The 25044-nt window shown below is 38.7% G+C and overlaps 1 protein-coding gene across 1 annotated transcript; it reads right to left on the bottom strand.

The window, feature by feature from the left end:
• Positions 1 to 6561: 6561 nt before the first annotated feature.
• On the bottom strand, positions 6562 to 24626 carry adad1 (adenosine deaminase domain containing 1 (testis-specific)). The gene is made up of 13 exons (XM_079250577.1): positions 24594 to 24626; positions 22577 to 22756; positions 22242 to 22382; positions 21790 to 21960; positions 20681 to 20752; positions 16806 to 16931; positions 16173 to 16296; positions 14108 to 14278; positions 13923 to 13998; positions 13653 to 13809; positions 10579 to 10813; positions 8103 to 8235; positions 6562 to 7803 (listed from the first exon to the last, which is right to left on the bottom strand). The coding sequence occupies exons 2-13, from the start codon at positions 22746 to 22748 to the stop codon at positions 7690 to 7692; spliced, it is 1692 nt and encodes a 563-aa protein (XP_079106703.1). The 5' UTR covers positions 22749 to 22756; positions 24594 to 24626; the 3' UTR covers positions 6562 to 7689.
• Between the last annotated feature and the right edge of the window lie 418 nt (positions 24627 to 25044).

The following is a 25044-nucleotide window of genomic DNA, read 5'->3' on the forward strand; positions in this document are numbered from 1 at the left end:
GTGATAAGTTCTCAACCTATTTATTTATTTATTAATTTATTTATTTATTATGCAACTTAAATGCCAAGTGTTAATATATAAAAGTATTTGCTAATAAAATTTAAAGAAAATACCTGCTACTCATGACTGTTCTCTAGTAGTGATTCTTTTACTCTCACAGATGCAAGGAAATGGCAGGAAAACATACATTCTGGCTGCAGTTACTAAGTTAACATTGTCAAGTAAAAACTCAGATATCCTTCGAATTTCTGCAAAGTATGTATTTGAATATCATATACAAAGGTTTTGTTTCACTTTTTGCAAAGTGTCTCCCTCAAAATTTTTGCATTGTTATGGGATTTTTCTAGCAAAATGCACTGATTGAATATCACTGATGTGATAAGATTGTATTCTTACACTACATGCCCGCACCTTATCATGGAACTGTGAGAGCACTGTGCTTTCACACAACTGAGCAATTTTTAAGAACTAACACTGGATCACAAGAGGGTTAGCCCATCTAACAGTGTTAGCATGACAGCAACGACTGAATACAGTGAGAAGGTATTTTTATAGTTTACTTTGATTTAAGCAAACTTCTGACACTATGGCCAAGTAAACTGGACCCATTACATTTATCATGACAGTGTAGAACTTGTGGCCTGACAATAAAAAGTCTCCACCAAGCTGGCAAAGCAAAAGGATAGACAAAGGTGTGCCTTAGCAGCTTCTAGTTGGCTTCAGTGTCAGACTGAGTACTGTTAGATGAGTACAAATAAATTGGTAGTGTGACATCAGGTAGTCATATTCTAAAAGCTAATGACAAATGAAGGATGTTCAGACTAACGAAGTTACACATTTAAAACAAAGTTGCTTTAAACATGTTAAAACACAACTTTTGTAGCATCAAATTGGTATATTAAACAGTCTATATATTTTCTTAAAGCAAACAAAAGGAAAGCCAGACTTTAATACTACTATGTACTAGTAATTGGACTCCAACTAACAGCAAGCAATCTACTTTTAAAAGTAACTGGTAGGTGGATGCTTAAAGGATTAATTTTATGCAGATTCATTTCATGAATCTGTGCAGTCTGCCTTGTCCTACTGGCACACTCAGGCTTCACCAATGTCAGCTAGATCCTTAGCAAGATATACATATGGTTTATATATATATATATATATATATATATATATATATATATATATATATATATATATATATATGTATATATATATATATTTGAGAAGACAGAAAAACAATGTGCCAGGTGTTAGTTTGATGAGAAACTTCTGAACACTTCATGCAGCAAAAAAAAAAACCAAAAAAAAAAAAAAAACAAGAAAAACCATAAGCACCACAATCTACTGACTTTAACCTAGTTTCATAGGACGTTGATGTTAAATGTTGTACTACAAAAGACCACTTGAGGGATTTTACCATAGTGTAGTAGAAAAAAAAAAGCTTCCAAGAGTCATCTAAAGGAAAAAAAAAAAAAAACTGTAGGTAATGAACAACTAATTCAGCCCACCATTTCCACCTCACAGTTGTATATATAGAGCGTGGCACAAGGTAGGTGATTAAACCATTACAACATTTTAAACATTTGGCTTGTCAAACTGACAAGACTTTTAGCTGAATATGAAGCACTTCATTATGCTTGTCTTCTGGATGTCTACCCTCAGCAATACACTTTCTGGCTTCGCCCTTCGAGAAAATGATTACAACATTGCCTTTTTGCGAGCAGAAGTAAATTGTGTAAGTACTTTTTAGCCAAATATTTCCATGCTCATCCTGAGTCATTTCTGAATTAATCCTAATATTGTTTCATCTTTCTTTTTGTTCATACAGCCGTCTGATTCATTATTCTATGCGCCAGAAAACATTAAGGTAAGACCATATTTTAATCTATTAAGTCTATTAAATTAAATGGTGCATAGCTTTAAGATTCAGTCATACACAAATGAGAGTAAAATATTGTATGCTTGTTAACTGCCACAAAAATTATTAACAAATTCATAAATATGGTAATGCGGACACAAAGCCATGACAGATAGTCCCCAACATCAAAGGAACTTTGAGCTGAAGGCTTCAGATGAGCTTGTATAAACCACATGTAAAGGTTCTCTAGTACAGGAAATGAGCTTGCTAGGTGCTGAAATTTAACACACCTCTGACTATTTTGTGACTTTACTGTGTGCAGCCACAAGTTTGCCCTCTGTCATAGCAGTAAGAATAAGCTAAAATGTTTCTCTCACCAACAGCCTGAATGTTTCACAGCAGCGCTGGAATGCATCATGAAAGAACTAGAAGGACCAATAAAGAAAGAATGTGGTGACAATGAAAGGATCAAGCAGGCGCTTGAAACCTTGGAAATAAAAATCAATCAGCGCCAAAGCAGCAGCAACTCTGTAAGTACTCCCTTTGGCATCACACTCATTTTGTGACGCCAAATAAAGGCCAAATCATATAAACATTTACTACTAGCTTAAATGTTCTAAAGTGGATTTAACCAACATATTTTCTCTCTAGGAAAAAGCTATTTCCAATGATTGTGCTTGCGAGAGGTGGCCTGAGGTTCAATTCATGAAGTTTCTGGAAAAGTACAAGTCTTTACTTGAGCAGGAGAAGTCTTTCACTTCAGGATGAAAAAGCTTGGTTCAGCTGGGTAAGATGGGAATTATTTGCACGACCGCTTCCCCATCAGCCAGTGACAAGCACTGAGGCAAAGAGACACTGAATGTCATATAATAGGAAAACATAACCAGCTTTTGTTAATCCTATGACTCTGAACACTGCTCGTAAATATTTACATTTATAAATGTGATTTTATAACATGGAAATGTTATTTATATAGAATGTGTTTTCAACGACTCTACTGTAATTTCTAACTTGCATTTTACACATTTAATTGCATATAATTTAAATAATAACTTTCCATGAAGTTCTAAGTCTTTTCAGCACAAAAAAAATTGTATTTATATATTTATTTTATTTATGTTATTTATTTTGCACAACAGTGGTGCTAACCTTGAGTTAGTTTGTAATAAAATTTATATTTTACAATCTGTGTATTGATATTTGTTGTTTAGAAAATGAGCTTATAAAAAATTCTTGCCTGATAACAAATTAGCCTACAACTTCTGTCTGTTCATGCAACTTGACCTAAGATGTAGATACCTTTTTGGTTTCCCTCAAGATGATTAATGACGGAAACTATTTTTCTTGGCACATTTTTTTCTCATGAGTTATTAATGTGGGAGAGAAAAAGATGTGGGAGGCTTCATTTCCTGAGTGTTAAGAGCAAATGTATTTGTCTCATGATCTATCAAGAGAGTAGTAGGAGTGGAAAATCAAGTTAAAGTAACTCACCGTCAAGTTCCCCACTTTATAAAAATCTCCCAAGGTGATGATTTAACACTCAAATATTAACATGTCTACACAGTTGCCTTCATTTGGTTTTCAATTGAACAAAATTTTTTTTTTAAAAAAGTTGAAATTTTACTGTGGGATAAATTTTTCAAAACCCATTAGTTTTGTGTGTGTGAATGTAGTAAATCAGGCTATAGTGTGACATAAAAAAAAAACCACACAGGACACTTAAGATTAAGAAACATTTCTTATGCAGATGTTTTGAAATGTTTCCCAAAAATTGCATTCAAATCTGTGCATAAGTTTTTAGGTTATGTAATTACACAGACAAACCACCAATACCACCAAAAACAAAGGTAATAACCCACCACTAAGAATGTTCGAAGGTAACTGTAGCAATTTGCATGTGATCATGCAAAGGCTACTTTACCTCTACCTGAACTATGGCAACTATGCAACACAGACCTTAAAGGGCTGGGGATAATGGCCTGCCAGTCCTGTCCAGCACGAGCCACTTGTCCAAGTCAAACACAGGACTGGGAGCCCCGCGAGTCCAAAAACAGCTCATTCCACTGGCAAACACCCGCTACTGACCCAGGCGGACCAAACCTACCCATACAACCATCCACGGCACTAATGCACTCTGCCTTGTGGCAAGGGGACCATGAACCTATTTTTCTGCTGCTCTCTCTCCATTATGGATGTTAAAACTCAACTCTGGAATTTTAAGAAGGACCAAATATTAACTGGTTTGGCTGGCCTCCATAAACTCATTCTCCAGCCTTGGATATAAGTGACTAAAAATTGTTGGCACCAGTGTAGCAGGTAGAACCAGTACTTTAGTAGTTGAACATGTTGAAAATGTTGGTTTTAAGTTAGGCTCTGGCCCACATTCAGCAATGGAACAGCTTTGAAGATGACCTCCTAAGATCAGGTGTTGTGGAGTTTTTCATTTTCTTCCCTGATGGTATGGGCATATTTAAAAATGAAGATAGAGCCATCAGTCATAACAAAACTTTTTAAACAGCGGTCGACAGAAGATTAGGCATCATTTGATTGCTCAATCGAATGGCCTTTTATTTTTTAAACAAGTCCTTAAATTAACTGTATATTACACTAAAAATGTTCTAGTCTCTATGGTCAGCCATAACCAATACTCCAGAAACTCCAAGATGGTGGAAATTAACCAAATGCCAAACTAACTTCACAATTCCTGTAATCTAGTCACAAATTTCTCATTTATGTTAAGATCATTTGTATTTTCACTTCTGAATTTGCTTTACTACAACACTATCAGCACTATACAGTTTCTTCTCATCTTGTAATGTAAATATAAACTTTTATTGTTCACTTATGAACCACGTGCTTTCATTTATTAACCTAAAGGTTATGATAAAAACAATATATAGCACTTTGGAATTGAAACCTGGCTTGATTATCCATACAACCAGTTGACCCAGGAACTATACCATGAGGCAATGATTAGCTCAATTAGAAATGTACTGTTTCAAATCGGCCACATGTAAATTTTTAAGTACTATGTACAAATGTGTTTTTTGTGTTAATACCATCACTGAAGAGGCAAAGACTTGAAACTGATTATAAACTTGTGCCAGAATAAGATTCAAGTTACTCTCCAAATTTTGCAGATAGTTGCAATTGTGTTAAAAATCGTTTCAACTATTGTGCAACTTCAGACTTTTCTATTAAAAGTTCATCTTAAACTATGTGCAGCATAATGCAACGCATAGACATTAAGTTACTTTCATAATTGCTTTTATTCAGATGACACTGAAGTTATAAAGTTTAAATTTTCTGAAAGCAGTGATTGCTAAATGCAGAAGAGAACCCAAGACGGCACAGCTTTATGAGCCGATTCTGAGTTGACATACATTTGAAAAGTCTGGTTTTGGTCAGACTAACAGGAATTCAGTTTTGTTTTTTTTCGCCTAGTATCATGCAAAGTTGCCATCTAACTAACCTAGACAGCCATCATCACGAAAGAAGCCATTTTTACACTACTGCATCATTATTTTGTTGTACTTTTTATTTAACATGTTCTAGGTTTAGGGAAAGAAAGAAAAAGCAAAGATTAAAAACACACGTGTCACTATATATCTTAGGTTAGCTTTTATTTACAAGAATGCCAAACATTTTTCATAGCAGTGGCAAAAGTGCTACAGCTTTTAAGTCCTCACATCTCAAGTGTTTTCACCATGTAACCACATCAAAGGAGTTCATATCCTGTTTATCTCTAAAGCTACTATCATCACCTCAGTGACTGAGTGATACGTAAAAGGAAGAAAAAAAAAAAGGTTGGATTTAAACAATTTACATTGTAACAAAGCCAATTTTTTTTAGCTTCTGCTTGAAAGAACACATTACTTAAGTCAAATTTATGCAGTTTCATAACATTCCACAAGGCCCTGATTTCTGGTAAAAGTAAACATTAAAACATGAGCAAGTTTTCACATATTTTCAGTAAAAATAAAAAAAAAGCTATGAGCTGCACGATCTTCGTCATAAGGACTATGAGCAATTTGCATTGGTGACTCCTGTATTTTTGGTAAACTTATCTCTACTGATATAAAGAAAACACTGATATTAAGAACAGGCCTCAAATGTCTATCGTAATTTCTTTTACCGAAAATATAAGGCTTGATTTATTTTGTGTGCATTATGTTGCAAACAAAGATGGAAGGTGTGCATGGATCCTTAAGTTAACAGAAACTAAAATACTTCAATCTGCACAATTTAAGTAGACTGTGCCAAGTATATAAGAAATGCAACATTTACCTGCATTACCAAAGTAACAAAATTAAAAAAAAAAAAGAATAGCAAGTGTGGTCCAGATTAAATAAACATAATTCTTTCAAACACACCCTTCGTTAGCTGCAAAAGCAAAAAGCATGTCAAAGGAAAGATCAGTAAAGCCTGGAGCTATACATACAGATTTGATCCTTGGCCCAAAATTTCTTGCAGTCTATGCTGAATCCTTCATTTGGCTATACCAGTAAACATGTAGACACCCATTCACAAGGCTGCAGCAAAATACTTAGATTAAATGATGTGCTGCATTGCATTCACAGGAAACCAATGCATTTCCTGTATGTGTAAGCTAAAGACTAAAGCAAATCAACAGAGTTTGTTTTTTTGTTTTTGCCTAGGGTGTAGGGGTGTTTCATGATGGTGGTGGTGGGGGTGACCTATTTGAATCAAGTGAAAGGCCAGACTTAACATCTGCCTATATTTAAGTCTATAAAAACCTTAAGCCACACAGAGAACATGTCATTTATAATGGATTTCAAAATCAATTGCTACCAATTGGATGTGATCTAGGAAGTCAGCAATGCCTTTTTTTAAAATCTCATGGCAGTAACCCATAAAATTGTTTTAAGATGATGGTTCATGCAACTCTCAAATGCTTTCATTCAAATTTTGGGATTTACCAATATTCAAATTTACCTTAGCTTCAACCCCAGTTTGCTGGACTGCAGCTGCTCAATAACTACCATCTTGCAGACATTACCAGACAATGGCATATACACACAACAACTCATTGTACAAACAAATTGTGCACTGTGCAGTCTTAAATAGTTTTTTCAAAACTTCGATACCTTCTTGCTGCAATGATGTTATTGTTCTAGCATTGCACCTTTAATCTGGTAAATTAACAAATGAATTACCGTATTTGTTGCTGTATTTTGAAAAGTGTAAGTGCAATCACATCAAAAATTTGCTCTGTTTACTTTTCGTTGCTTTAAATACTCGTTTTATTTTTCTGCTCTTGTATGCAGGTTCAAATCTTGTACCATCAAGTTTTAAACTGCTTAATACAAACAAAGTTATTTTTTCCAAAGTGGTGAAATTACCATGTAGCTAGAACTAATGTGTATGCATAAAAAGTTATAACATACCCTCCATACATGTAATACTTCAAAAGATACAGGAATATGAAGCTTATATCAAGACTACATACCAGATATGGTAATTTTCTAACAATAACACAGAATACTGTTTCAAACTATGACACAAAAGAAAACACAGTTATTACCATAAACAGTGTAAGGGAATTATTATATGTAAACTAAAGCAAGTGTTGGTATTACTGTAATAAAAGACTTGTAATGGCCTTCAGAATCATAAGTAGCTTGGATACAAATTATGTTAGTAATCACTCATCTTAACATAACTACTTCAAAAACCATGAACATGGATTAATATCAATTACTTCACAATCCCTACAATGGAGATTTCTGACAGGCATAATAATCAAATACAACAGCTCTAAGTTCTGGCAAACAAAATCAGACCTTTATATCTTAACTGGTCTTCATTCACACATTGAAGTTGTCACAAATGGAAACCTTTTCCAGCCAGGAGCCAAAGCCCTGCTGATACAGGTATGCCCGCAGCATGCTCTTGGCTTCCTGGTACGGCTTTGCCATCCTCTTTGGTGACAAGCAACGGAGGTAGAATTAATATGAGCAGCCTAAATAAAGTATTTTTCTTCAGCTAATATACTACATCACTGTTTTCCCAATCCAGATCCTCAGGACCCCCTGCCTTACACACTTTAGACAAAGTCCTTCTCCAAAAAACTTTTCATCAAGTTCTTTGCAGCCTGTTAGCGAACCCTTTATTTCATTTAGGTGTGTTAATGTAGGGTTACTACCTATAAAACATCAGGCAGGAGATCCTGAGGAGCTGGACTGGAAACCACTATACTACATGCTTGGAGATAATTTACCTTAGCTTCTCTGTAGGAGCCAGTGGCCACCAGATCCTGCCTCTTGGCCTCTTTGGCAACCAATTTAAAGCGATGCAACATTGCTGCTTTGCACAGACGGCTTGCCAGGGCAGAGCCACTCTTGAATGGGGATCTACACAAATTTGAATCAGTTGTTTTGACATGAGCACAGAGAAATTCAGGACTGGAGAAGCAAGTAAAGACTGGTTAAACACTTAATACTTAACTGCAAAATACATTTACCCACACAAAAGAAAAGAGCAGGAAGAACACTGGCACGCTAAATTAGTATTAAGCCATCTAAATGACAGAATGTTTAAATAGTACAGAGACATGAAGAAAAAATTGATGCACGTTCAACAGCATTTTCTTACCATCTTCTTTTAACCTAAAAATAACATATTAATCATTCAGTACATTAATTTTACACCATTCAGTGATGATGATCAAGTTATCGATTTGGTATTACAAGCTTAGACTTTAAAAATGGATTACTTCACAGCTCATCTAGTGTTTTAATCCGATATTGCTCCATTCTGGTCTTCCAGGACCCCTGCATCAGATGTTCCTGAGGTATCCAAATTCAGCACATCTAGTTTAAATCTGATTATTACTTTTATTCCAATTAACTGAATTGCTCAACAAGTTCTTTGCAAGGCTATTAATGAGCCATTCACATGAGTCAGGTGTGTTAAAGTATGGACATCTGGAAAACATGCAGGCCAGGAGTCCCTGAGGATGCAGAGATGCAAAGTAGATTTGCAGATATATATAGATAGATAGAAAGTAGAGCAATTTGTTTAATTTGTTTTATTGCTACTGCACTGCGGCTGCAACTACATGAACATCTTTCACGAGCGATGGACAATCAGCTTGGATGCAAAAATGCCTAAAACTCAACAATTATCTGTCTTTTCCACTATGGCCTAAAATCCATAAAAATTGTTCTGTACAGACTGTACAAGTAGAAAAATTAGAACTCGTATGCAGCTGCTACTGTGGTTTGATATTTTGGCAAAGCAAAAGTGTATAAATAGCTGGGTAGAGCAAAGTGGTTACTTGTCTTGAACACACCTTTTACTTGTATCGTCAAGAAATCCATAACAAGGTCACTTTTTTAAGACTGCCTTCATTAATGTCAAATATTTTTTCAGGTTAACTACTTTTTAATTACTGGAATCCAAACATACTTATATACTTTATTTACGCCGTTTTTCTGGCATAAAAAAATCATCAAAACTTAAAAACAACTTCAAACTTTATGGACATGAAGTACTACATGCTCAGAATGTAGTGAAGTGTGAGTTAAAAAGTTACAACTTTTATCTGAATTGATCTTAAATCAATTCAGAGAATTGATTTTGGATCAAAACTGAAAATCAAAATTGGTGAATTATTTGTAATATTTCTTTGATTCTTGGTGATACATTTTATACCATTGGAAAGCCTGTAATTTCCCTTTTTCAAATGGTGCCACCTCCATAAGAAAAATGCATTTGTAGGACAAGTAGCAGAATTGAGTATGTGGATATGAAAAATTTGACACGTTTTTTTCTACCAACGTTAAACAGCTTATTTTACTTCTCTTGTTTTAAGCATCTGCTCCTTCTTTTAATGACCTAATCAATAGTACCTATCAAATTATGGGCCCCATCACAATGGTCTATTGGCAACTGTTTGATCTCGATAGGTCCAATGTCACAGGCCAACTCCAGGCTAGTGTTTTCCAATGTTAACATCCCCAGATGACACTACAAGATGACCATTTCATATGTCCACATTCTGCCTACGGTAGATGGACAGTGGAATTAAACCATGGGGAAGTTTCAGAAAGTGCTATAGTGCACTTTCAGGGCAGTTATTTAGATGGGCAGTGTGATGATGTGAGGCAGAAACTGTAAATGGAAAAACAAGAATCCTTATTCAAGGCAATCTCAGTGCAGATGCAAAACATGAGATTCTATAACCAGTGGCTTTGCACACCTCCACAGTCTTAGACTGAACTTAATTGTCCAAGATGACACTGGTCCACACAAAGAGAGGTTTACCAGACTGTCAATCCACAGCAGGGTGTGACCAAGGTGGTGACCACCATAAGGAGTTGTGGCTGTGTATGCTAGTTTTAGATGCAACTGAGGCTACACTGTTAGATGAAACTTAAAACTGTCAACATGTCCAATACATGATTCCAAATATAAATCGGCTGGAGAATAAGCACTTTGGCACTGGCATGGTAGATTTGGAAATTTATTGCATAGACGCAATATACATATTTAACTACTCTACTCATTCTATAAATGCACTTCCATTGAAATGTGGCACCATTTAAAAAGGTAAAAAGAAACAGACTTTTTAGCAGTGTAACATTTATTGCCAAGAAGTATTGTTGGAAATAAATAATTCACGAAACACAAATGTTCTCCCTTTTTGGTCCATATTTAGTTGTCAACCCATAAATGAAAATAAAAAATCTTACTCTTCTATAGTCCTGCCTTCCAGACCATCCACCACTTCCAGAGAGCTGTCACCTTCGCTCCAATTGAATCCTCTGGTAAGATGGCTTGTGCCTGGTCTGTAGGTGGCCACTGAAGGAACCAGGTTTATATGGGGCCTCATCAGGCAGTAGAACATGGGCAACTGAGAGGTGATTCCCTCCACACGTTGGCTCACAGACATCTCCATACCATGAACATCCTTGCAGCAGGAGTCACCTGTATGATTTTGCTTAATTAGTGCATAGCATCTCAGCAAATTCAACAATCAGGTAGTGTATTTCTAAAACTTATACTTTTGTATAATATATCTTTTCATAACATCAGGACATTTATTCAAGGTCCAGAGTTCAGTCTGTTATGTACAGGACAAATGTGACCATATATTTGTCATTTAGGCATTAATGGCTGTGTGTTGTCATTTTGAGGAGACTGTGACTTAAGACTGTTATACGAGCTTTGCGCTTACAGATACAATTAAATATTTGCAGAAATGTGATGGGTGTACTGATTTTTAAGAGATACTGTTAAAAAATTATATTAAATATATACACACACATTTTTATGTATATATATGTATGTGTGTGTGTGTGTGTATTTGAGATGTAAAACTAACAACTAAATTTAATTCAATTATGATTTTTGGAGCATCAGTGCAATTCATAATTGATTCTCAATTCAAACAGATTTTTGTCTCCTAATCATTAAACTTACCAAAAAGTGATAATTTCCCAAGTAACTACATTCTTCTATAAGCTAGAAAGAACAGAAATTATAGGGCCAACACATTTTTTGCTGGTCATTTATCTTAGATACAATTAGGAAGAAACAGTAGCCAGACCATCATTCTGCTGCTATATTGCCCAAGAAGGTAAGTAAAAATATCAATAAAAACAAGAAAATTTTTTTAATGGATTATTTTTAATTTATTTGAAACTTTTTTTTTTTAAACTAAAATATCAATTTTAAACATATTCGACTTTCTCGATTAGATTCCCCATCCATGATATTGTGTGTATTTGTGTGTGTGTATATATTTATACACACACACACGCACATATAATTTTTTATATATATGTATATATATATATATATATACACACACACACACTACTCACAAAAAGTTAGGGATATTCAGCTTTTGGGTGAAATTTCACAACAAGCCTAAAATGCATTCAAACCTGTACAGGTGAACTTAAGGTGATCTTCTCTAAGCTTTTAAATGCACATGTCCAACTGTTAAATGTTTCAATAAATTTTGCACAAGTTGCTGTTCTCTAACAAGGAGCTTAACGGCAAAAATCACGGCAGGTGTGTGATCCTTGAATTGACCAATAAATGTCCTGGTTCAATTAGAGCTGGTGTTTAAACAGTTGTCCTCATCATGCTGTTCACATTTTGACATCATGAGACCAAGACGACACCTAACAATGGAACAACAGTCCCTTGCCATTGCGATGCTTCAAACAGGACGTTCTCAGACAGAAGTGGCCACTGAGCTTGGAGTGTCACAGAGTGTCATCAGCAGGTTGCAACAGAGATATCGAGAGACTGGAAGAGTCACAGAAAGGCCTAGAAGTGGACGTCCTTTGGCCACATCCCGTGCTGATGACCGCTACATTGTGAACACTGCCCTGAGAAACCGGACGATGAATGCCACTCAACTCCAGGCACGTTTAAGAGAGGTGAGAGGCACCCAAGTGTCCGTCAGACCATTCGAAACAGTTTACATCAGCGTGGTCTGCGTGCTTGACGACCTGCACGGGTACCTGACCACACCACCAGGCACAGGCATCATAGTCTTGCATGGGCCAGGGAGCATTTACGCTGGACGAGGAACCAGTGGGCCTCAGTGCTGTTCTCTGATGAAAGTCGATTCACACTGAGCAGAAATGATGGCCGGCAACGATGTTGGAGACGTCAGGGAGAGCGCTATGCATCAGCCACTGTTGTCACCAGGCCAGCTTTTGGTGGTGGCGGTGTTACAGTGTGGGCAGGGGTGTCCACTTGGTACAGAACTGCCCTACACTTTGTGAATGGTACAGTGACAAGCCCATACTACCTGAATAACATCATTAATCCAGTGATTGTGCCCCTACATGAACAGCACAGGCCTAATTTCATCTTCATGGACGACAATGCTCCTGCTCATCGAGGCCGCATCATCAGGGAACGTCTGTTGGAGACTGGTGTACCTCAAATGGAACGGCCTGCACTCTCTCCAGACCTGAATCCCATTGAAAACCTGTGGGATCAGCTGAGCCGTCGTGTAGAGGCTCGAGACCCTGCACCCCAGAACCTCAATGACCTGAGGGCTGCCCTTCAAGAAGAGTGGGATGCCATGCCTCAGCAGGCAATAAGTTGCCTTGTGAACAGCATGAGACGTCGTTGTCAAGCTGTAATTGATGCTCAAGGGCACATGACGAGATATTGAGACGTTCAAATTTTTTGTTGTGGTGTAGCTACCATTGTTGTTACCTTTTGTGTTGAATGAATTTTTTGAGATGAGGAAATCAGTAGTGCATCCTTCTACTTAAATGTCTTACTTTTATTATATTATATCACTGTAGCATGAACATATTGCATTTTCCATAAATTTCACCTGAAAGCCAAATATCCCTAACTTTTTGTGAGTAGTGTGTGTGTGTGTGTGTATATATATATATATATATATATATATACATATATACATACACACACACGCACACACACACACACATATATGTGTATATACATATGTATAAAAATGGGGGTCTCATAAAGCAGAAGTTACACTTTTCAGAATTCTCTGCCTGATTAGTCTCCCGAACTATCCTGTAGGGAATGTGCCCTAATTAAGAATATATCTGGAACAATCGATGTCCCTATCAAGTTCCTATGTGAACAGGGAAATTAAAACAGGGAAAAGGTTATTAGCCCCAAACAAGGAATCCAGCACTCAACCCCACTTTGCTCTCTCTATGTCACCATGAATTTTTCATTTACTTCAGTTGTATTTGGTAACAATAGATTGAAAAACTGCATCAGCTGGTACTTAAAGGAGCATAATTAAACTTGCCTATGAGGATGCTTTGAACATAGATGGGCTCAATAAAGTGGCTTAGTAGTGCTCCCTGGTATCCTAGCACCTGCCACTGAGTGATCTTGTCTGTGGTTGACATACTGACCAGCTTGCAAGTCGACTGATCAAAAGCGGATGACAAAACTGAGAATACCTAGAAAGAAAATTAGCTTTGTAGTTATGAGTCAATGGTACACACAATAAATTTCTAAAAACAGATACTGTGCAATAAAAAATATTATCGTCATAAATAAAGTAATAATTTACTTTGCCCTCAACCGACACATGCAAGCTGATCTCATTGTTGGCATGCCAGGCAGAAATAGAGAGAGGGTTCAGACGTCTGAGAAAGGACAAAGCAGAGGAAATTTCACTTAACCTTGGCCGCTAATTGTGGTAAAACAAAGAACAGCAGTGATAACTTTAAAGGGATAAATATTACACAAGCTTACAAAGTAGAAGGAATCTCAGCAGCACCCTTGGGAAGTTGGTTCATATAGAGGTGAAAAGTGATGCCACTTTTCAGGCAAAGAAGATTTCCACTGGTATTCTGCTGAAAGATTGACTTCTCAGTCAAACTGGCATTTTTGCTGAAAAACATCAGCAGGTGCCGGTACAAATACCTGGAAACAGCATAAAAGTGGCACGATGATATAATTATGTGTTTGTGTATAGTGACAATGGTGACATTTGGTATGGCCATTTACGTGTTAAACTAAATAATAAAATAAATACATATTCCATAGAATGAATACAAATAAATTAGTAAAATGCACATTTCTCAATATACTGGCTTATTAAATGACTCTTGTTTTTTTTAATGTAATAATTCACATATTCAGTCATATTAGTCAGTCATTTTCGCAACTGCTTAGTTCAATTAAGGTTCGTGGCCAAGCTGGAGAATGTCCCTGCAATCATTGGGCGAGAGGCAGGGTACACATTGAACAGGTCGCCACTTCATTGCAGGGCAACACAGAAAGACAAACAACCATTCACGCTCACACTCACTCCTCCAGACAATTGAGATTAACCTTACATTCGTGTCTTTGGATAGTGGAAGGTAGCCTGAGTATCCAGAGAGAAAACACACATACACGAGAAAAACATGCAAACTCCACACAGAAAGGCCACTGTTTAAACATCCCCCAAGCTGAGGCTCGAACCAGCAACCTTCTTGCTGCAAGGCCAGTGTTATATATGCACGTAAGTTTCTGTACACTATGCCGGCTGCTTGGTAATGGCGTTCCACGGATTCTTTGCCTGGCAGTATCTTGTACCCTGCTTGTGAGGTGCTGAACTGTTTCATGTGTCTCTCTGCAAAACCTGCACTTGGGGTCCCGTCTGATGTGGTAGATATGGGCCTCAGTTGCCCTGGCACTCAAGGCTTGCACCAGTCTTGCAATGATTAGCACCTCTGTGCTGTCTTTGACTAAAGTCTTCTTTAGCCATTTATAGGGCTTGTCGATTTCCATCACTTTGGCTACACTGTGGTCACACATTTCTTACAGGGACTTGTTCTGCCTTGATTCTTCATCCATTTTGTTTTCGAGGTTCTATTGCCTGAGACATTCACCAAGTTTTTCATCCTTCTTCCTGATGCATTCATAGAGCTTGGTTGTTTATTCTTAAATACGACCCTAATGCTCACTAGTCTTCTGCCTTTTATCCCTCATCTTCTGGAACCTGGGTTTGTAGTGGAACCCTCATGTCAGGTGACAGCTTCTATGTTAACGACTATGTTTCAAGACCATCACCACCGCATCCCACCCTATGTCACCAGTTTCAGAGCGGAAAGTCTGTGTCGCCATTCGTATGACAATTGCATAATGTGCATTATAGCTGGTGTAGGTCTACTTCAAATGCTCTATAAAACTGCTTTAGAGTGAACAATAAATCAGCGAATAAAAAAGTAGGCACAGTTTGACCACATCTCACGTGCTGATCTTTATTTCTTTAAAGTAGGGATGTATGGTGTCATTACAAGAGGTTGCAAAACAACGCAACTTTCCTCCTCCAAGATAAATGCACGTATTCCACTGTGTCATTTATTAAATTAAACCGGCTTTCACCTGAAAGCTTGGTGCCGGTGCCATCAATAACGAAGAAATGTTGATGTTCCAGAGTAAAGTGCATCCAAAGTGCAACATGTAGTCTTTTACTGGCAAAATCCACTGTATCCACTTTGTTTTTCATCAAGTAACTTCCTGCCTGAACGATCTGCTTTGCTCTAGACAAGATTTTAGAGCAGCCAAAATAGAACCGACACGTATTTTAGAGAAGTGGAAAGCGACGGTGCTTCTGGGATGCTTCAGAAACGCACTGCAGCGCACCTGGTAAAACCAGTCCTTTTTACTGGTGTAGTCACGATCATCTGCAAAGGTATGGCGCAGCACTGTGGATCCCTGGGGTTAGAGGTTTGCATGTTTACATACATAATGAATTAACTTATTAAAACATTCTTGGAGAATCCTGAAGTACGAAAAGAAGCACAGCAGATTTCATTTTGCCTCTTACCTCATAAAAGATCTTCTTGCAGTCACAACTGCATGTGAATCGTGCACAAGTCGTCCATTCGATGAAACAGGCTCTTTGGTAGTGAAGTTCCCTGTACCAAGAGCAATGACCTCATATCCACTGGCTAGAGAAAAAGCAAGAACAGTGTAAAGATGTAAGCATCTGCAGCAGAATGCCACTTAACTTCAAATAGAGATGAACCAATACCAGTATTGTATTTGGTATTCATAAAAGTGTTCTAGTGCTACAAAAATTATACTGATGGGAAAAAACTAGTGCCCTCAAACCTAATGCAAAGAAATTAATCTGTGGAAATAATGTGTTATATATGCTTCCACCACTTCCAGAGAAAGGAACGGTTGGTCCAGGAGGCTCGTAGTGGAGGTACACTGCTTTACCAGATATTCATTTTTTAGAGTTTATGAAGACTACTCCCTGAGGTAGTCTTCCTAAGGTACGGGGACAATGAACATGTAATACACAGAAATTTGGGAAGATAAAAGTCCCACAGGCTGACCGGAGAAATGGTAGTGGTAACTCAACCAAATTCTATCGCTCTACAATCAGTTGCACATTTATACTAGGACATCTTATACCCCCATCCATTCCTTGGACCACAGCTTTACCACTTACAAGTTTTAACAATGAATGCTGCTGTGGTGTCTGCACAGTCAGAGAACTCAGGGTTGCTGTTCATCAGTTTGGTGAGTTGATCCTTGACAGCATGTAGAATCCGGAGGTTGACGGGATTCTTCCTTTCTAAATAGTCAAAACAATAAATTTAAATGACATCACTACAAACAAATAAGAGGAACAGTTTGTATCAAGACTTTTTGTTGTATATTCTGAAAATATAGGATAAAATAACATAATTATGGAGTGTTTTCATTTATTATTTGCCAGTTAAATTTTTATTTTTTCATGCCTCTGACCTCTTAGTCCAGTCACTTTTGCAAGACATTTCCATTTTAATTTTATTCTAGTTAAGATTTAACAAACAAAATAAATAAAAACAAATCAGAATAAACTTCTGTTTTTGTCCAATATAGTATGGTCCTTAATTAACAACCATTTTTACCTTTTATTTTACTCTCTTCTTAATAAGGAAAACAGTTTCACAATGATCTGAAATTACACCCCCTGACTTGCTATGTTTCAATTAATAATTCCTGAAATCTTAGTCTGTTTTTGTCACATTGTTTCAGCTAAGATTTAGAAGAAATTTTAACTTCTGCTATATAAACTGAAAAATGTTAAAATATATTTCTGAACGGTTTTAACTTTTAATACTACAGTGCTCTTCCAATAAAAATTTGCCATACACTAGTTTTGAATCATCATTCAATTATGGATACAACAATGAAAATAACTGCTATTACAATTTCTAATTGTTGCTGAGCATCATTTGAAAAATCAACACTTCAGAAATCTACACTAAAAAGTTAAAACTTGTGTGTCAGAGACAGTTTACAATACATTTAAGGTTATTATTTCATAAACTTAAATTGCTTTTGGTGATATATATATATATTTTTTTACCCAAGAGCCTCAGTACACCTTTGCTCAAAAATGTGCTTCAAACCCCGCTTTAACGATCTTGTGTTAAGATCTTAAGTAGAGAACGATTTATCCAATTAACTTTTCTGTACCTCAGCATAAATTTCTTTCAAACAGTGAAGTTTGCCTGTGTGCTAAAAAAAGATATTTTAAATTTTATTCTTCGGATGTAAAGTGCATTTATCATAACTTGGAAAAGGAAAAGCATCCAAAACTTCCATCCATCCATCCATCTTCTGCAGACGCCGCACCGATCCGTCTGTCGATCTCGCGCTCCATCCTTCCCTCACTCGTGAACAAGACCCCGAGATATTTAAACTCCTCCACTTGAGGCAGGACCTCACTCCCGACCCGGAGAGGGCAATCCACCCTATTCCGGCTGAGGACCATGGTCTCAGATATGGAGGTGCTGATTCCCATCCCAGCTGCTTCACACTTGGCCGCGAATCGCTCAAGCGAGAGCTGGAGATCACGACCAGATGAAGCCAACAGGACCACGTCATCCGCAAAAAGCAGGGACCCAATCCTGAGGCCACCAAGTCGGATCCCCTCAACCCCTCGGCTGCGCCTAGAAATTCTGTCCATATAAGTTATGAACAGAATCGGTGATAAAGGGCAGCCTTGGCGGAGTCCAACCCTCACCGGAAACGAATCCGACTTACTACCGGCAATGCGGACCAAGCTCTGACACCTGTCGTACAGGGACCGGACGGTCCGTACAAGGGGGTCCGGTACCCCATACTCCCGGGAGTACCCCCCACAGGAGCCCCCGGGGGACACGGTCGAATGCCTTCTCCAGGTCCACAAAACACATGTAGACTGGTTGGGCAAACTCCCATGCCCCCTCCAGGACCCCAAAGAGGGTATAGAGCTGGTCCACTGTTCCGCGACCAGGACGAAAACCACACTGCTCCTCCTCAATCCGGGATTCGACTATCCGGCGGACCCTCCTCTCCAGGACCCCTGAATAGACCTTACCAGGGAGGCTGAGGAGTGTGATTCCCCTGTAATTGGAACACACCCTCCGGTCCCCCTTCTTAAAAAGGGGGACCACCACCCCAGTCTGCCAATCCAGCGGTACTGCCCCCGATGTCCACGCGATGCTGCAGAGGCGTGTCAGCCAGGACAGCCCCAAAGCATCCAGAGCCTTAAGGAACTCCGGGCGGATCTCATCCACCCCCGGGGCCTTGCCGCCAAGGAGCTTTTTGACCACCTCAGCGACTTCAGCCCCAGAGATAGGAGAGTCCACCCCTGAGTCCACCAGCTCTGCTTCCTCATCGGAAGACGTGTTGGTAGGATTGAGGAGGTCTTCGAAGTATTCCCTCCACCGACCCACTACGTCCCGAGTTGAGGTCAGCAGCTCCCCACCTCCACTGTACACAGTATTGATGGAGCACTGCTTCCCCCTCCTGAGCCGCCGGATGGTGGACCAGAATCTCCTCGAAGCCGTCCGGAAGTCTTTCTCCATGGCCTCGCCGATCTCCTCCCATGCCCAAGTTTTTGCCTCGGCAACAGCCGAAGCCGCATGCCGCTTAGCCTGCCGGTACCCATCAGCTGCCTCCAGAGTCCCACAGGCCAAGAAGGCCCGATAGAACTCCTTCTTCAGCTTGACGGCATCCCTCACCGTTGGTGTCCACCAACGAGTCCTGGGATTACCGCCACGACAGGCACCAATGACCTTACAGCCACAGCTCCGGCCGGCCGCCTGAGCAATAGAGGCACGGAACACAGCCCATTCGGACTCAATGTCCCCCGCCTCACTCAGGACATAGTTGAAGCTCTGCTGAAGGTGGGAGTTGAAGCTCGCTCTGACGGGGGACTCAACCAGACGTTCCCAGCAGACCCTCACAACACGTTTGGGCCTGCCAGATCTGACCGGCTTCCTCCCCCACCACCTGAGCAACTCACCACCAGGTGGTGATCAGTTGACAGCTCCGCCCCCCTCTTCACCCGAGTGTCCAAGGCATGTGGCCGTAGGTCCGACGATACGACTACAAAATCGATCATCGAACTGCGGCCCAGGGAATCCTGATGCCAGGTGTACATATGGACACTCTTATGTTGGAACATGGTGTTCGTTATGGACAATCCATGACGAGCACAGAAGTCCAATAACAAAACACCATTTGGGTTCAGAGGGGGGGGGGGCATGCCTCCCAATCACTCCCCTCCAGGTCTCACTGTCATTGCCCACGTGAGCATTGAAGTCCCCCAGCAGAACAATGGAGTCCCCAGAAGGAGCACCCTCCAGCACTCCCTCCAAGGACTCCAGAAAGGGTGGGTACTCTGAACTGCTGTTCGGCGCATAAGCACAGACAACAGTCAAGACCCGTCCCCCCACCCAGAGGCGGAGGGAAACTACCCTTTCATCCACCGGGGTAAACCCCAACGTGCAGGCACCAAGCTGGGGGCTGATGAGAATGCCCACACCTGCTCGGCGCCTCCCACCATGAGCAACTCCAGAGTGGAAGAAAGTCCAGCCCCTTTCGAGGGTACTGGTTCCAGAGCCCAAGCCATGCGTCGAGGTGAGTCCAACTATATCTAGCGAGAACCGCTCAACCTCGCGCACAAGCTCAGGCTCCTTCCCCACCAGAGAAGTGACGTCCACGTCCCCAGAGCCAGCCTCTGCAGCCGGGGATTGGACCGCCAGGGTCCCCGCCCCTTGCTGCCGCCCAGCTCACACTGCACCCGACCCCTACGGCTCCTCCCGCAGATGGTGAGCCCACGGGAGGTGGGGCCCATGTAACTCTTTCGGGCTGAGCCCGACCGGGCCCCATGGGCGAAGGCCCAGCCACCAGACGCTCGCTCCCGTACCCCACCTCCAGGCCTGGCTCCAGAGGGGGGTCCCGGTAACCCGCGTCCGGGCAAGGAAACATTCATGCCCAGGTTGGTCGTCATCGTAGAGGTCGCATCCAAAACTTAAATGTAGTAATAATTAGATCAAAAAATACCATAAATGGCTCGACAAGAACTGGTGTCTGCGGTGGTAGACTTCTCTTTTACTGGCAGGGGTGGAGGGACATCTAAAAAAAGAAAAAACAAACATGCGTGGAAAAGCATAGGGATAAATGACACCATACAAGATACATAGTTCAGCTCACTCTAAAAATATGTCAAGAGTGTTTATCTGGCACCACTGATCCTTCAACACCTGTTCTCTACATGAGTTAATATCCTTTTCATTACACATCATAAAATGTTTTTTATTTCCTACCAAAACAAAAAAGTTTGATAATTCAACTCAGCTATTATGTACACTGCCTGGCAAGAAGTGTGTGTGTATGCTTATTATATGTATATATGAGAGAGAGAATGAGTTTGAAATGTTAATGTCTATGTCTATTGTTTGATTCAGTTGACCACTAAAAACCATTTAAATTTAAAAAGTATTATATTTTTTTGGGCAAATATAGTTATGAGAGTTACATGTGATTAATAAAACTAATTAAAAAGCAAACTGCTGCAGCACAGTAAGCTTCTGCCTATGATGCTTCAGTGTTTGGTTGGGATTACTTTCACTTGCCATATTTACACTGACTCACATTGCATCCTGGATTGTAACTTTAATGCTTTACCAGAAATCTAATTTTGGAAGAATGATAAACACCTAAAAAGACACGCTTGACAATTAAGTTACATTTTTTTAAGCAGAAACACATAACTTGTTTAAAAAAATCTGATAAACATTCAAAGCATATAATTTATTTTAAGAAGTGACTATTGATGTTTAAACTATTAACAGTTGAAGAGATTGATAAAAGAAATTACCATTACCTCCACAAATGAGGTTATCTTTTTGCCTGTGTTTGACTAATTGTCATCAACTTTATGCAAAGAATGAGAATGGGTCTTGATCTAACTTCAAATCTCAAAGGAAGTGTAGATGAAGCGTAGACAGGAATATTCACAATATGGATGGAAATGAGCAGCTTGCTGGACGTTCGCACTCAGTGTTTTTCTAGTTGTTAATGTCTACTTAGTATTTAAAGTAGAATATTAGAGACAACTTTCTTTCATCCAAAGTCTTTTCACAAACCCCATTTTACGTCAAGACACTAACCTGATGTCTCTGTCAGAACAGACTTCAGACTTTCCAAGCTAGGTAGAAAGTCTTCCAGAGCAAGTTCTGCTGCTTTGAGACGAGCCTCCTTCTTTGTTATTCCCATGCCGGTCCTGTATTCAACTCCATCAATCACAACACGAAAGGCAAAATAAAACCCTGGTATATTTCCTAAGAAAACCACAATGAATCATTTGATCAGTGCAATTCCTCCAGTGTTGGTTCATGATGTACACAGATAATAAGCTGGGGGAATTTTGTAATCATGAGAAACCTGTGAGGGCAAATTTTATATCAACATACCAATGGTGGGAGAAATAAATTAGTAAAAATCAGAAAATAAGTTTTTGTACAATCTAAAGGATAGTCAAAATTACTGTTTATCATTAAATGCCAAAACTCCCACCTAAATGTACTTTACAGTCAAACACAACCACGCAGTACACATTTACCTGGGGTTACTGTTTCCTTAATTTCTAGGTGGAACTGTAAATTTTGGGCAAGCTGATGGAGCAGCGTTATCGCGTTAGTTTCACCATTCTTGTACCTGTCTATCAGCTTTTCGGGCAACTCTTTTGGCTTGGCAAATGGACCTTAGTTGACAAACAATGGAAAAGCACAGAAAGGGCCAATTAGAATTTGATAAACACAAACATATACATAGATATGTGTATACATACAGACGGACAGAAGGACAGAAAGACAGACAAAGTGAAAGAGTGAACCAAAAACACAAACACAAATATTGCTTTTGGAACTTAAACAAATGAAATACTTAAAGACAAACCAGATCTGGATGACCTTTTTTGTTCATCAGGCTCAGGTTTACTATGGCAATTTGAAGTGAATGACGGTCTGTATGACTGGTTTATTTCTGGTGATGTTGGCAAATTGTTCAGGAGGTTTTGGGCAAAACGGGCTCCTCTACCACCACGGTATGGTCCACCAACTGGAAACATCCTGCAAGCTATCACAATGTTTAAACAGAGAACAGTCACATTTGTTAGTCTACTGTACTTCAGAGAAAACCAAGGAGACTGGCTTTTATGTCAGTTTCACAAACACACAAACAAACAAAAAAAAAAAATCAGTATATTTGTTTAGGGATGGATGGATGGTTGCTCTATACAATAAACCTCTCAAATTCTTACTTTTTTTTTTTTTTTAATTTGTCTGCAGAAAAAAATTAACATTTAAAAAATGTTTAAGGCCTTTGCAATCTTTAGCAGATCTGAACAGACACCACTGAAAACCTTTTTTTCTTCTACTGCATTCCAATACTGAAATAAAGCTGCGTACTATGTAAACAAGTCACTTCCTATAAAAAGGATCTAGATCTGTGGGGGGAAAGCAAAGCCAAATCTTTCAGGTTAAAGAGGAGAGAAATCATAAGCAACATGGTGTTAATGCCACTACTGTGTTTTTATTCCACTTGTTGCATCCCCAAATATTCTCCAATAGGTATTTTCCCTCACTAGTAGCTGAACTCCTTATTTCACATTATTAAGCTGACAACTGTAAGACTAAACAGATTTACATTTAAGTCATTTAAGTTCAGGACCCCAGTTTAAGATATACTTCTTTTCTGTGTTGCCCCCCCTCCCCCCATAAAAGGTGTTTTAACGCATAAAAGACAAATGATAAAATAATGATTTTTAAAAAGTCTGTTTGTTTTAAATTTAAGAAAAAAATATTTACATGTCGCTTAATGTCTGTTTTATTTTACTTTAAAAAAAAAAACATTCATTCCCTTTCATTAAAGGCTGAATTTACAACAGTCACTCAAATAACTAGAGCCTTAAAAAAGGAATAATAACTAAAATTTTGCAAATATATAATTTAGTAATATAAGACACTGTTTTTTCATTTAATTGAGTTGAAGAAAGAAAAAAAAATTGGTCCTGGACAAATTAAAGCACTTTTCTGTTGAACAATGGGACAAAATACCTGTCAACAGGTGCACAAGTCTGACTGGGAGGAACAGAAAACACCTGACTGTAGCGGAAACATTAAAGGACTGTTCAACAAAATATTAGTTTATGAGTGATGTATTATGTAATAAATTATCTTATTTTTTTTGTTTGTTTTTTTAAATATATATTTCTATTTAACCAGAATTAGAAAATAATGTAATGATTTTCATTAAATTTTTATTTATTATTACTTTAGTCAATTTCAGCTTATTATACAGGCAGCTGTTTTTTTCCTTCTTTAATGAAATTATATGAACAAATATGAGCACAACTGTATGAGTAGCAATTACTGACTTACCACAATTGTTGGACTCTATGTACCAATTTAGCTGGTGGTATTAAAACGAGAACAAAAACAAACTTATTCTAAAAGGGGAATAAAACACTCCCAAGTGTTACCTCTTTAAAGTTGCGACAAAGCTAGCAAGGCACCTTTTTTTTTTTTTTTTATCTCCAATAATTTAGCTAGCAAATCTGTCGTTAGTGTGGAGCTGCTGACACCCAGCTTTGTAGCACGTGCTACAAATGAAGTATCAGTAAACCATCACGGCTTGCGTTATATTTCGGCCACCGTGTCTTACTCATAGACATCATATATATGGTTAACCTTATATATGGTTAACCTAACTTAACTCAACTTGCTTTTTCCGCCAACATCCCTGATTTGGTGGCAAACTTCGCCATTTTAAAAAGTAGAATTTAGCTTCATCACGACTAAAATTGATTTTGCACCCTCGTCACCTAATGTGTCCGTCAAATATGCAACTTTAAATTACACTTTTATGTACACAAACAAAAAGCTTCATAACTGTCCAGTTTCGGTTGACTCACCAACGACTTTTTAACTGACCACCAGAAGGTTGCAGTAGTGAACGCGCACGCACTGCCGTTGGTCGGTTAGACTGACACGACAGCTGTCGGTTGATTGACGATTAACATAGATCCTTTGCACAACATGATGCGTTACTCTGTTGGAAAATAAACGATGGGTTTGTTGTAGTATAGAGCCCCAGCATGAGGTCTAACTCACATATACCCGATATTCGTCCATGTTAACAGAATGTGTATATATAAGTAAGTTCTTGTGCCTTAAAGGATTAAGACTAAGGATTAAGACTGATTACAGAAAACACTTAAGGTGTTTTCTGTAATCAGTCATTGTACGAGCATGTTGTTTGGACTGTAAAGTGCAACTGATGTCAGAAATAATCAAAAAGTTTTTTTTCTAGACTTATTGAATGTAAGCAGTAAATAAGTAAAGTTTCTTGATAGTCACCACTTG

This window comes from Telmatherina bonti (genome assembly GCF_933228915.1).
Source record: "Telmatherina bonti genome assembly, chromosome: 12".
NCBI classification, from domain to species: domain Eukaryota; kingdom Metazoa; phylum Chordata; class Actinopteri; order Atheriniformes; family Telmatherinidae; genus Telmatherina; species Telmatherina bonti.